Consider the following 13,217-nt stretch of genomic DNA (forward strand, 5'->3'; position numbering starts at 1 on the left):
CTAACAAACAAAATTCCTGGGCCAGATGGCTTGAAGGCAAATTTTATCAAATGTTTAGAGAAGAGCTAACACATATCCTGCTCAAACTCTTTCAAAAAATTGCTGAGGGAGGAAAACTCCCAAACTCATTCTACAAGGCCACCATCACCCTGATACCAAAATCAGACATAGATGTCACACAAAAAAGGAAATCACCAGCCAAAATCTCTGATGAATATAGATGCAAAATCCTCAACCAAGTTCTAGCAAACAGAATCCAACAACACTTTAAAAGTATTCATACACCATGATCAAGTGGGTTTTATCTCAGAGATGCAAGGATTCAATACACACAAATCAATCAATGTGATACACCATATTAACAAATTGAAAGATAAAAACCATATGATCATCTCAATAGATGCTGAGAAAGCTTTAGACAAAATTCAACACACCTTAATGATAAAGAAAAAAAAAAAAAACTCTCCAGAAAATTGGCATAGAAGGAATTTACTTCAGCATAATAAGGGCCATATACATCAAACCCACACCAAACGTTATTCTCAATGGTGAAAAATTGAAAGCATTTCCTCTAGATCAGGAAAAAGACATGGATGCCACACTTCTCACTGTTTTTCAATATAGTTTTGGAAGTCCTAGCCACAGCAATCAGAGAAGAAAAAGAAATAAAAGGAATCCAGATTGGAAAAGAAGAAATAAAACTCTCACTGTTTGCAGATGACATGATGCTATACATAGAAAATCCTAAAGATGCCACCAAAAAATTACTAGAGCTAGTCAGTGAATTTAGTAAAGTTGCAGGGTACAAAATTAATACAAAGAAATCCCTTGCATTCAAATAAAATGCCTAGAAATAAGCCTACCTGTAGAGACAAAAGACCTGTTTGCAGAAAATTGTAAGACACTGATGAACAAAATCAATGATGATGCAATGGAGAGATATACGATGTTCTTGGATTGGAAGAATCAATATTGTGAAAATAACTATAGTACCCAAAGCCATCTACAGATTCAATGCAATTTCTATCAAATTACCAAGGGCATTTTCCACAGATCTAGAATAAAAAAATATTATAGTTTGTATGGGAACAGAAAAGACTCCAAATAGCCAAAGCAATTCTTGAGAAAGAAAAATGGAGCTAGAGGAGTCAACCTTCCTGACTTCAGACTATACTGCAAAGCCACAGTCATCAGTATAGTATGGTACTGGCACAAAAACAGAAATGAAAAACAATGGAACAAGATAGAAATTGCAGAGATAAAGCCTCACACATATGGACATGTTATCCTTGACGAAGGCAAGAATATACAATGGAGAAAAGACAGCCTCGTCAAAAAATGGTGTTGGGAAAACTGGATAGCTACACATAAATTAGAATACTTCCTAACATAATACACAAAAATAAACTCAAAATGGATTAAAGACTTAAATGTAAGCCCAGAAACTATAAAGCTCTTAGAAGAAAACATAGGCTCTTAAAAGAAGCATAGTTTTTTAGAAAATATAGGCTCTAAGAAGAAACATAGGCTCTTAGAAGAAACCATTGTGTCGAAACACTCTTTGACATAAATTGCAGCAAGATCTCTCACTCACCTCCTTGAGTAATGAAAATAAAAACAAAAATAAGCAAGTGGAACCCAATTAGACTTAAAAGATTTTGCATGGCAAAGGAAACAATAAACAAGATGAAAAGACAACCCTCAGAAGGGGAGAAAGTAATTGCAAATGAAACAGCTGACAAAGAATTAATTTCCAAAAAGTATAAGTAGTTCATACAGCTCAAAATCAGAAAAACAAACAGCACAATAAAAAAATGAGTAGAAGACCTAAACAGATTTTTTCCAAAGAAGACATAAAGATGGCCAATAAACACATGAAAAGATGCTCAACATCACTCATTATTAGAGAAATGCAAATCAAAATCACAATGAAGTATCACCTCACACCAACCAGAACGGCCATCATCAAATACCTACAAACAACAAATGCTGGGGAGTTTGTGGAGAAAACGGAACCCTCTTACACTGTTGGAAGGAATGTAAACTGCTACAGCCATTATGGAGAACAGTGTGAAGGTTCTTTAAAAAAAAAACAAAAAACAGGACTAAATCTACCATGTGATGCAGCAGCCCCACTACTGAGCATATACCCTGAGAAAACCACAATTCAAAAAGACACATGTACCACAATGTTCATTGCAGCACTATTTACAGTAGCCAGGACATGGAAGCAAGTTAGATGTCTATTGACAGATGAATGGATAAAGAAGTTGTGGTACATATATATACTACTCAGCCATAAAAAGAAGGAATTTGAGTCCATTCTAGTGAGGTGGATGAACCTAGAACTTGTTATGTAGAGTGAAGTAAGTCAGAAAGAGAAAAACAAATATTGTATATTAGCACATATATATGGAATCTGGAAAAATTGTATTGATGAACCTATTTGCAGGGAAGGAGAGGAGACACAAACAGAGGGAATGGAGTTGTGGACACAGCAAGGGAAAGAGGGTGGGACAAATTGAGAAAGTCACACTGACATATATACAACACTATCATGTGTAAAATAAACAGCTAGTGGGAAGCTGCCACTGTATAACATAGGATGCCCAGTCTATCACTCTGTGATTACTTAGAGAGGTGGGATGGGGGGAAGGGAGGGAAGCTTATGAGGGAGGAGATATATATGTATAATCAGTCATATTATTATATATAATTATATATATATTGTAATTATTATATATATATAATTATGACTGATTTGCAGTGCTGTATGGCAGAAACCAACACAACATTGTAAAGCAATTTTCTTCCAATTAAAAAATAAATAAAATATTAAAAAATATCTACTGTGTGAAGCCTAGAAGACAGGGCATATTCAATAACACTTAGCTATTATAGTACTGGGGCTTCCCAGGTGGCTCAGTGGTAAAGAATCTGCCTGCCAATGCAGAAGCTGCAGGAAACACAGGTATGATCCCTGGGTTGGGAAGATCTCCTGGAGGAGGAAATGGCAACCCACTTCAGTATTTTTGCCTGGAAAATTCCACGGACTGAGGAGCCTGGCGGGCTAGAGTCCATGGGGTTGCAAAGAGTTGAATGCAACTGAGCATGCACATTCTAATAGCACCATTTTGGGATTCTTTTATGTGTCAGGCACTATATATACATTATCTCATGTAATACTCATGATAGCCTGTTGGTGGCTCAGATGGTAAAGTGTCTGCCTACAATGCAGGAGATCCAGGTTCGATCCCTGGGTTGGGAAGATCCTCTGGAGAAGGCAATGGCAACCCACTCCAGTACTCTTGCCTGGAAAATCCCATGGATGGAGGAGCGTGGTGGGCTACAGTCCTTAGGGTAGCAAAGAGTCAGACACGACTGAGCAACTTCACTTAATAGACGAGAAAACTGAGGTTCAGAAAGGTTCAGTAACTTGCTCAAGGATGCAGAGCTAATGAATGGGAGAGATGGGATTCCAACCCTGTCTGTCTAATTCTAAATTTGTGTCCTATCCATATTGTTATTTACTCCTTAATAGTCAAGATCCTAATTTATCTTACACTATGAAAATCAGTCATAGGCAGTGAAATGAGCAGAAATTTGCAAAGTACAAAATTTGCTTTTAAACAGAAATCTAATTTTAAAAATATTGCCAATTAACCACAGTACTGCTTGGCTAATTACCTACCCAGGGTTTATTAGTTTTTGCTTGGCAAGTCTTGAGATCTTTTTCCCTTCTCAGCAGTGTAATGATACTTCTGTAAAATACTTGTTTAATTTTTCTGAGCATGTTTGGGATGGGTTGCATATGGGAATCTTTATTCTTACAGGCAAAAAAAGATTCACCTGCAGACCCTGCGGGCACTGTCTGAGGTGCAGAAGATGACACCAAGAGAGAGGATGCGGGTGAGGAAGGTCCAGGCAGCTGATGAGGAGGCCAGGAAGCTGAAGTAAGTGACCTTCCCTTAGTGAAGGCTGCCTCTCGGGACTCTAAAAGAATGTGCTAAATAAAAGCAGAAACCACAAGAGAAAATTAAAATGTACATTCTTATATATTTATTAATTTTTTCTTTCACTCATTCGCTCAAAATATGGTGATTAGATGTCAGACAGTATTAATATCAAGCTTTCAGTCTTATGTGAAAAGAACGATGGACTATCAGGGAGGTTATTAGGAATGAAAATACAGAGACAACCTCCAGACAAAGCCTCCTTTTTGCTGATACCTTCTTTACATAGCCCTGTGAGGGGTGATAAGGCGGCCTCACTATTCTGTCCATACTCCCCAGGTGTTTGCTAAACCCCCTCTGCTTGGAGTACTGGCTGCTCTCTAGGGAGAAGAATGTATCTGCAGAAAATTGTTGTCTGTAGAGACAAGACTGAAGATTGATGCTGAAACTCCAATACTTTGACCACCTGATGTGAAGAACTTACTCCTTGGAAAAGACCCTGATGCTGGGAAAGATTGAAGGCAGGAGGAGAAGGGGATGACAGAGGATGAGATGGTTGGATGGCATCACCAACTCAATGGACATGAGTTTGAGGAGTCTCCAGGAGTTGGTGATGGACAGGGAAGCCTGGCATGCTGCAGTCCATGGGGTCGCAAAAAGTGGGACATGACTGAGCGACTGAACTGAGAGAGAAGACTGGAAGCAGCTCTGTTCTGCGAAGTGAAGGCCTTCGCAGTCTGGGGGCAGTGCTGCTTGTATGAGATCACTAGTCTTCAGAGTTTACACATGAAAGGGTTCTTCCAAGGAACCCCAGACTCCCAATTTCTCAAAAACTGATTTTTCAGCTGGTAAGTAGCCCAATTGACCGATTTTTGTTCTTTCTTCCTCTGCCTTTTTTTTGAAGCTTAGAAGCCCCAACCAAGAACTAAAGAGACAAAAAGGCCTGAAAATAAAATCTGTCCATTTTATGACCTTGTTAATGTATCTGACCTCTTAATGAGGGGAAAAGAGGAGAGTGAAAAAGCTGACTTAAAACTCAACATTAAAGAAATAATATCATGGCATCTGGTCCAATCACTTCATGGCAAATAGATGGGAAAAAGTGGAAGCAGTGACAGATTTTATTTTCTTGGGTTTCAAAATCACTGCAGATGGTGACTGAAGCCATGAAATTCAAAGAAGTTTGTTCCTTGGAAGGAAAGCTAGAACAAACTTAGAATATTAAAAAGCAGAGACATCAGTTTGTTGCCAAAGGTCCATATAGTCAAAGCGATGGTTTTTCTAGTAATCACATACGGATGTGAGAGTTGGACCATAACGAAGGCTGAGCACTGAAGAACTGAGGCTCTTGCATTGTGGTGCTGGAGAGGACTCTTGAGAGTCCCTTTGACTGCAAGGAGACCAAACTAGTCAATCCTAAAGGAAATCAACCCTGAATATTCATTGGAAAGACTTATGCTGAAGCTGAAGCTCCAATACTTTGGCCACCTGATGCAAAGAGCTGACTCTGATGCTGGGAAAGACTGAAGGCAGAAAGAGAAGACGGCAGCAGAGGATGAGATGGTTAGATCACATCACTGACTCAGCAGACGTGAATTTGGGCAAACTCTGGGAGACAGTGAAGGACAAGGGAGCCTGGCATACTTCAGTTCGGAAAGAGTTGGACATGACTTCCCAACAGAACAACAGCAACAACATTGTATCTGAAAAATGATCCAAGGTGTCCTTGTACTTAAAGTGCCTATCATGATGAACCATGTAAGAACCTGAGAGACCACTTCCTCTTATCAAATGTTTTCTTTAATAAATATGGGAAAAGATTTCTGTCACAGTGCTTCATGGGCAGTAGTTTGCTGATGAAGCTTCTGGGTCTGTGGGGGCCAGAGGAGTAGCTACTATTAATAATTTGTTTGCTGATTCTATGGTGTAAATGTTCCAACAATGCCCTTTCAAGGTACCAATGTGATATTATTCAGTGTTAAGCTGGAAAATATGTAAAATCCAGTACACCACTAAGTGTGGATTTGGTTGAGAAAATATATTCATGAATATTGTTTGAACAGTTGCATCAACTCATAGCCCCAGATCTAACACCTCAGGAATGCGTTTATTTCCAGGGTGCCATGGTTCGTGTCATTGGTTGAGGGTGAAAGGAAAATTAAATGTCTGACAGTAACAGATTAAAAAAGCAATTTAATAATTTGCACATTACAAATTATTTCTCAGGTTAAAATTTCTTTAATATGCAAAAAAGCCATTGATCTTCCTCGTGACATTTAATATTTTTGTTATTAAAGGCAATAGTTTGTTAAATAAAGTTTGTTTTGATTTTTGTTTCTAGGATTCAAGAAAGGATGGGTGTTAGCTAGAAAATGACTTCATTTTCATGAGGGTTATAATGTACCCACACAATTTAAAGACAAGAAAATTTGACAACAGGATGTTCAGTGATTTTTTCAAGAAATCTAAGTATAGATTAGGGCACAAGTAATCACAAAAATTCAAATCTTTCCTCCAGTTTAACAACAGGTCTAGTAAATTCAATTCCTGTTGTAGAGGAAACTGGAAATGTCCAAGAAAAAGTCCTCTTCACAGTAGCTCTCATATTCTTTTCCATAAATTCTTTAAAATGTGGGTCTATTTTCCGTGTCTATGGCTGTCACCTAGTTATTGGTATGTGGTGGGCTCTCAATCGGGCATCTGAGACATACCCCTGTCAGCACAGGCCAGAGCACACAGGGATGGCACTGCCCTCCTACGCTGAGTCCTGGGGGAACAAGGAGCTGGCATCCTGCATGCTTTAAAGGAGAGCCCACTGAGGCTGCACCATACTCATCCATTGAGAGAGAGACTGCAGGCTGGTTGCCCAACACCCTGGTCTGCCTGTGGAAACAGGGATCACACTTTCTTATGAAACAGATGTCATCTTAGCAAATTTCAGGTCTTTGCCTATGTTCACTTTATGCAGAAAGCTTGTGGAAGAAAAATATGAAGAAAACAACAAACGAATGCGGGAACTGAGATCGCGGAACTTCCAGCGGCAGACTGTGGATGTGCTCCACGTGAGTGCGCTTCTGTTTTAAATTTTACAAAAGACCTTTTCTTGCCTCGGATTCTTCAGATTCGTAGGGCCAACTGGGTAGGAAAGGGGGACAAGGTAGGGGAAAAAAAACATCCAGACCAACTTTGCCCAATTCCAGGATGTACTGAGATTTGTTTTGAGTGCTAACTGTAGGCCAGAAATTAGAGACAACACTTTTTCAGAGCAGCTGCACCAAGTGCCTGCTGTTTAAAGGTGACTTCATCAGGATGGAATGAACAGCTGAGTTAAAGGTCTGACTTTGCAGAACAGATATGTGTCTATCTAATTTTGAATTTCAGCCATGCTTTACCTCTCTAGTCCATTGTTCTTTTTGTCTTATTTTTCATTCTTTCTCTCTTTATTTTCTGTCTCCTATCCATATCATCATACATTGTGTTAATAACTCCTTTGGCAAATTACCCTAGATATCCAGTAATAAATTAGGTTGTAGACTCACATGAAATGCACCCCAGATTCATGTCCTCTGCATCCCAGGCACCTGAATAGCAAATACCATTCCCTAATGGTTAAACATCAGAGAAGGCAATGGCAACCCCACTCCAGTACTCTTGCCTGGAAAATCCCATGGACGGAGGAGCCTGTTAGGCTGCAGTCCATGGGGTCGCTAAGAGTCGGGCATGAATGGGCGACTTCACTTTCACTTTTCACTTTCATGCATTGGAGAAGGAAATGGCAACCCACTCCAGTATTCTTGCCTGGAGAATCCCAGGGACAGAGGAGCCCAGTGGGCTGCCGTCTATGGGGTCGCACAGACTCAGACATGACTGAAGCGACTTAGCAGCAGCAGCAGCAGCAGCAATGGTTAAACATATCTTCATTGACCTTAATGTGGGCTTTGATACTTAATGTAATTTTTCTTCAGGGTTGTATTTGGATAATGAACATCAACACCAACCTTGCAGCTCTTTTGGTAAAAGCAACTTGGGAAGGAGTCATTTTTTGGGAGAAGTTTACTGTTTCAAATTCTGGTTATTTGTTCATTGGCGATTCCTGCATCTGAGGGAAAGTCTTTCCTTTAGCAGGATGGGCCAGACCCCCTGAAATTGTGGGGGTGATCCCTAGGCCTGAAGACACTTTTTCTACTACTGTAGCTCAGTCAGCAGAGGGCTCTGGATCTGGGGTGTGCAGGAGTCCCTACTGGAGCTCACTTGCAGACAAAGCAGAGCCTGGGAACATTGTTTTCTGCTGCTCTCTGACTGAGGAGTCACCTTTCTCAATGACTTAGTGGTTGTGAGTACTCTCAAGTTCTGAAAACCCAAAGCTAGAGCAGATGGGGGTCCAGCCTTCTCTGACCTTAGGAGTCTCTATCAGTTGACCCCTCAGCAGACAACATGGGGGTGCTGGTGCTGCTCTATCCCAAGCCCCTTTCTCAGGGAAGATGGCTTCAGAGATGTGGGGGTTGGGAGGGTTTTTTTTCCTGGAATGCTCAGAGTCCCCTGCTTCTAAGGGATTTTACCCCCAGAGACTGGATATTGAGAAGTACAGATGTGGTAATATTTTGTATTATAAAGCCTAAATAACTTTATTCTAACCATAATGAAGTTAGCATATGGTAAATAAAAACATAGTTTCAAGTATAATCTTATATTTTAGTGTCTGATAACTTCTTCTTTTCTTCATGGGCCTTCAAAAATCACCATTTTTGTGTTGTTTTTAATTTCTGATATGATTATTATCAGTGTGAAGCAACTGCACTGTATGAGGTCCTGTTCATCCTATAAAAATCAGGGCCCTTGGGGAATCATAAAGTCACTTAAGATTTTATTAACTCTATATTATCCTACAGAACATGGGATTCCAGATCTTGGCTCAGTTCAGATGAGGAACGTGAGGATTTCACAGATTTTATGGAGTCCCAACTCATAACCTCCACAGTGTCTGCCTAGTTTCTCCCAATTCCATCCCCATCCATCAGCAAGGAGCAGAGGCAGGAGGGAGGTGGCTGCGGCTGTCTTGGTCAGAGACGGTGGTGGTTCATTCTTTGGTTGTTAGGATTCAGTTCAGTCTTTGGTCCTGAGCTTTGCAGAAGCAGCTTTCCTCAGCTGCATATTGATGAGGACAGGAAGTGCTGATTGTGCTCAGCGCATGGTGTCGCTCAGCACCCCAGGTCTCTCACCTTCCTTTGGGCCAATCAGCTGCTTCTCTCTGGCCCGTTGGTACCATCCCACTCTCCCTCTTTCAAATGTCACTTCCTCTTCAGGAAAACCATCTTTGACCGCTCAGCTCCACAGTCAGCTGGCGCTATTTCAAATTCTTATGGCTTCTAGCAGCACTTCTCAAACTTCAAAACGCACCTGAATCACTGGTTGGTCTTGTTGAAATGCAGATTCTGACTTGCCTGGTCTGAAGTGGGGCCTGAGATACTGCATTTCTAACAAACCCCCTGGTGATTCTGCTGGGCCAGGATCACACTGATTAGTAATGAACAGAAATTGGGTTCTTGAAAGCAGCTTCAGATGGAGGAGGATCTGGGAAAGCCATGATGAGCAGACCTTCTTATTATCTCTTTAGAAAAAATAGAACATTTAATGGGAATGGAAGAAAAGGAGAGGCAGCCTGAGCGAAGGTTCTTGTTCCCCCTGGAGGAGGATGGAGAGAGGAGGCCAGGCAGAGTGGAGACCAGTCTGATCACATCACAGTCTCCAGCATTTCAGTCAGGTTCTTTACTGACTGAACCAGTAGGGAAGCCCAGGAGTGAGGCAGGTGTAACATATTCAGAGAACCAAGGACAGAGAGCTGAACACTTTGCAGATGGTCCAAAGGGTCTAGACATCTTGTGGAGAAGCATCAGCGAGCTGAAAAGGGTGAGGTATAGTGTGAGAAATAAATTGGATCATTCAGGTGCGAGAAGCTAAAGAAAAACTTAATTTAAAAGGAGAGAAGGAATAAGAGGCACACACTCCTGTCTTTCCCCAAAGGCGCACTTGTGGTTGAATTTTTTCCTCCTCTCACTGGGCTCTGTTCTCCAGTCCTCTTGCTTCTGTCTGGCGAGCTGAAGCAAACCTCATTATATTTCAAAAGCAGTAGCTGGAGATAGAATCAGAGTTCAGAGAGAGGCTGATTGTGTCACCCCTTAAACATTATAAAAATTCTTTGAGGCGTTTAGGAGAGTGGCTTGCTTTGTTTTTCAGATCCTGACTGACGGGGCCTTTTTCTCTGGCAGGCATTTTCTGCTGTGCTGGATTTGGGCTTTGAAATCTTGAAGTGTAGTTGGCTGTGGAATCGTGTCAGCACCATTTCTTAAAGGATGGTAGCTTAAAACAACTAGATGCCACGATGCACACACTAAGCCCAGTCTTTCTTTTATCCTGGGGTATATGCAGGTATGAAGGTTTTTGTGAAGAGTGTGGCAGGTCAGGCCTGCAAATGTGAAATAGTCTTGGGGATCAAAGAGCAGGTCATGTCCTGCTCCTTCTAAGACCATTATAACAGTTCTCTTCAAAGAGAACCTCAGAAAATCGAAGTCAATTGAGAATTCAAATACTTGTTTTCAAAAAGTTTCTGAAATAGGCACAAAGGCACATTTTACACAGTCTCTGTTTTTTTGCATTATTGGTGATCCTTTGAAATTTGGAGCCCCAGTTTCACCTCCTGCAGCAATTATTATACAGTATAAAAAATGGACTATTTTTCTTAAAAATATTTATGACTGTATTTCCACAGATGCCATATCACAGTGTAGCACAGCTGTGTTTTACTTATTTATTTAGGATAGTTTGAACTTTCCCCTTTTGATAAGAAGGTACTCTTGGACTAGTTCTCCATGAAAACCATTTATCCTGGAAAAGAGGTCAATTCGTCATTAGGTCTGGGTGGCAAACACACACACACACATATATAGACCCAGTGATTAGCTGAAATGCCTGTTGATATATTTGAGAAGTTTAACTTAACATTTTTTTTTAAGTATAAACTCTTATGTCACCTCTTAGATCTCTTTCTTTTAGGGAATTGAAATTCATAAAATCACAGAAAAAGCTGGAAGAGAGCTTGAACATTACGGAAGCCAGCACCTGTAGTCTTGAGATGAGGAAGCTGAGCAGGGCTGGACTAGGCTGCGGGGAGCGTGAGGCCTGGGTGCACAATGGAAGGAGATCCCCATTCTCAGCAGCCGATGCTGCAAGTCAGTACCTCCTCCCGTGTGTGCCCTGGGCATCCCTTCTGCCTCACCCTCACCATGACCCTGACACTCAGGCCAAGGGAGGTTACATGCTTTGCCCAGGGTCACCTGCCAAGTTAATTCAAAGCTGTTTCTCTCATTCCAAGCTGCCTTCCTAAGATTTGAAAATGTTACCATGTTTAAGGGAGAGGATTAGGTAGGCTTTTGTTTCCAAATCATTTTCTAAACAAGAATATTGTTTCATTTGTGGTAATGCTGTTTCCTCTGATCAGCTTCTCATGAATTGTTCATTACTTTTTGCAAGGAATGTGATGACCCAGCTTCAGACAACCTGCCTGAGTCTCAGCCCATTCCTTCCCTGGATCTCTGCACACTTGGGTCAAATGTGGAGGACACCATAGCTGACCTTGGAGATCATGGTATGAATTTGCATCAGTGTTCAGAAGGCTGCTCTTGGATGACAGGTGGGCTGGTGTGGCTGACTGTCCAGTGGGCCTGGCGGCCTCTGGGGAAAGCTTTGGGTGTATGCAGCCACCTTCTATCAGTTTGCCAGAGCTGAGCTGAGGTGATAGAGAGCAGGAAGCTGAGGCTTTGTCTATCCTCTCTGTCTTCTTGACATGGTGAGGATGAGCTAGAAATTCACACTGGACAAGGGACCTCCCCTTCTGTATGAGTTAAACAGCATCACCACTAACCTGTGTAGCACTATGAATGCTCTGAAATACAGTTTGCCTCTGTAACTGGTTTTCCTGGCCCTCAGGAGCCAGAAAAGAAAAGTGCTCAGAGCTGTCAGCCAAACTGGGTTATCATAGCCTAATGGTAAAAAAAACACATGAGTTTTAGAGTAAAAAGGCTGGCCCAGTGGGGGAAGCCCTGGCAACAGTTTCCTTAACCATGAAGCAATCCATTAATAAAGTGAATGAGCTGAGGCTGTCATGTGCTCTCAGCACATGGTGAAAGCCAAAGAGAGGAAGCAGTTCATGACCCCGAGAGGGAGGGCTCGAAATATGTGGCCTTTCAGTCCTGTACCCTTCTCCCCAGGGCTACGGACAAGTGCCAGAGCCATTGTGTGTGCGTGCATAGTCACTTCAGTCATGTCCAACTCTTGGCAACCCCATGGACTGTGTAGCCCACCAGGCTCCTCTGTCCATGGAATTCTCCAGGAAAGAATACTGGAGTGGGTTGTCTTGCTCTCCTCCAGGGGATCTTCCTGACCCAGGGACTGAACCCACGTCTCTTATGTGTCCTGCATTGGCAGTCAAGTTTTACCGCTGGTGCCACCTGGGAAGCCCAGGAACATTGTAGGTGCTCAGTTAACATCCCTCAAGTGAATGAATGATACGTTGTTTGGACCTCTGAGAGGCAGGTGCCAAGATGGGGCTGCTGCTGCTGCTGCTGCTGCTGCTAAGTTGCTTTAGTCGTGTCCGACTCTGTGCAACCCCAGAGACAGCAGCCCACCAGGCTCCCCCATCCCTGGGATTCTCCAGGCAAGAACAGTGGAGTGGGTTACCATTTCCTTCTCCAATGCATGAAAGTGAAAAGTGAAAGTGAAGTCACTCAGTCGTGTCCAACTCCTAGTGACCCCATGGACTGCAGCCTACCAGGCTCCTCCGTCCGTGGGATTTTCCAGGCAAGAGTACTGGAGTGGGTTTCCATTTCCTTCTCCCCGAGTGGGGCTAAAAGTACAAAATGTTATCAGGAGAGTTGGGGAAGGAGCCCAGAAAGGTTGAGAGAATGTCAGACATGATTCAAGTTTCAGTCCAAGTGCAGAAAGGTTCCTGGGCGAGCACCAGTCTGCAAGGTGCTTCAGGAGACTTCTATCATAGGCCTTAGTGTGCCTGCTGCGGAGGTCCTAGGATGGGGGTTGGGGCATGGGAGCCTCACACATCTTGTGGTCAAAGGTCTCCAGGTACATCCTTGTGGCTGAAACTCTCTTTGGCAGGAGCTGAATTCTTTTTTCAAAAAAAAAAAAAAAAAAAATGGAGGTAGTAGCACTTGGATTGGCTGGTCATTTCAGCCCAAACATGCATCTGATGTCTTC

General features: G+C 42.1%; 1 protein-coding gene across 50 annotated transcripts in view; it reads left to right on the forward strand.

Annotated features, from left to right (window-relative positions):
* Window positions 1–13,217, forward strand: part of NEK11 (NIMA related kinase 11) — a 272,407-nt gene that overhangs the window by 113,405 nt on the left and 145,785 nt on the right. For all 50 annotated transcript variants that reach the window (XM_086345852.1, XM_086345908.1, XM_086346034.1 and 47 more), the window contains 3 exons: window positions 3,834–3,953; window positions 6,922–7,015; window positions 11,481–11,595. In XM_086345852.1, the coding sequence (XP_086201978.1) occupies window positions 3,834–3,953; window positions 6,922–7,015; window positions 11,481–11,595 (329 nt within the window). The remainder of the gene's footprint in view (window positions 1–3,833; window positions 3,954–6,921; window positions 7,016–11,480; window positions 11,596–13,217) is intronic.

Source organism: Bos grunniens, chromosome 1 (assembly GCF_055505025.1).
Source record: "Bos grunniens cultivar Pamir isolate PY7600 chromosome 1, Bosgru_T2T1.0, whole genome shotgun sequence".
Classification (NCBI taxonomy): Eukaryota; Metazoa; Chordata; class Mammalia; order Artiodactyla; family Bovidae; genus Bos; species Bos grunniens.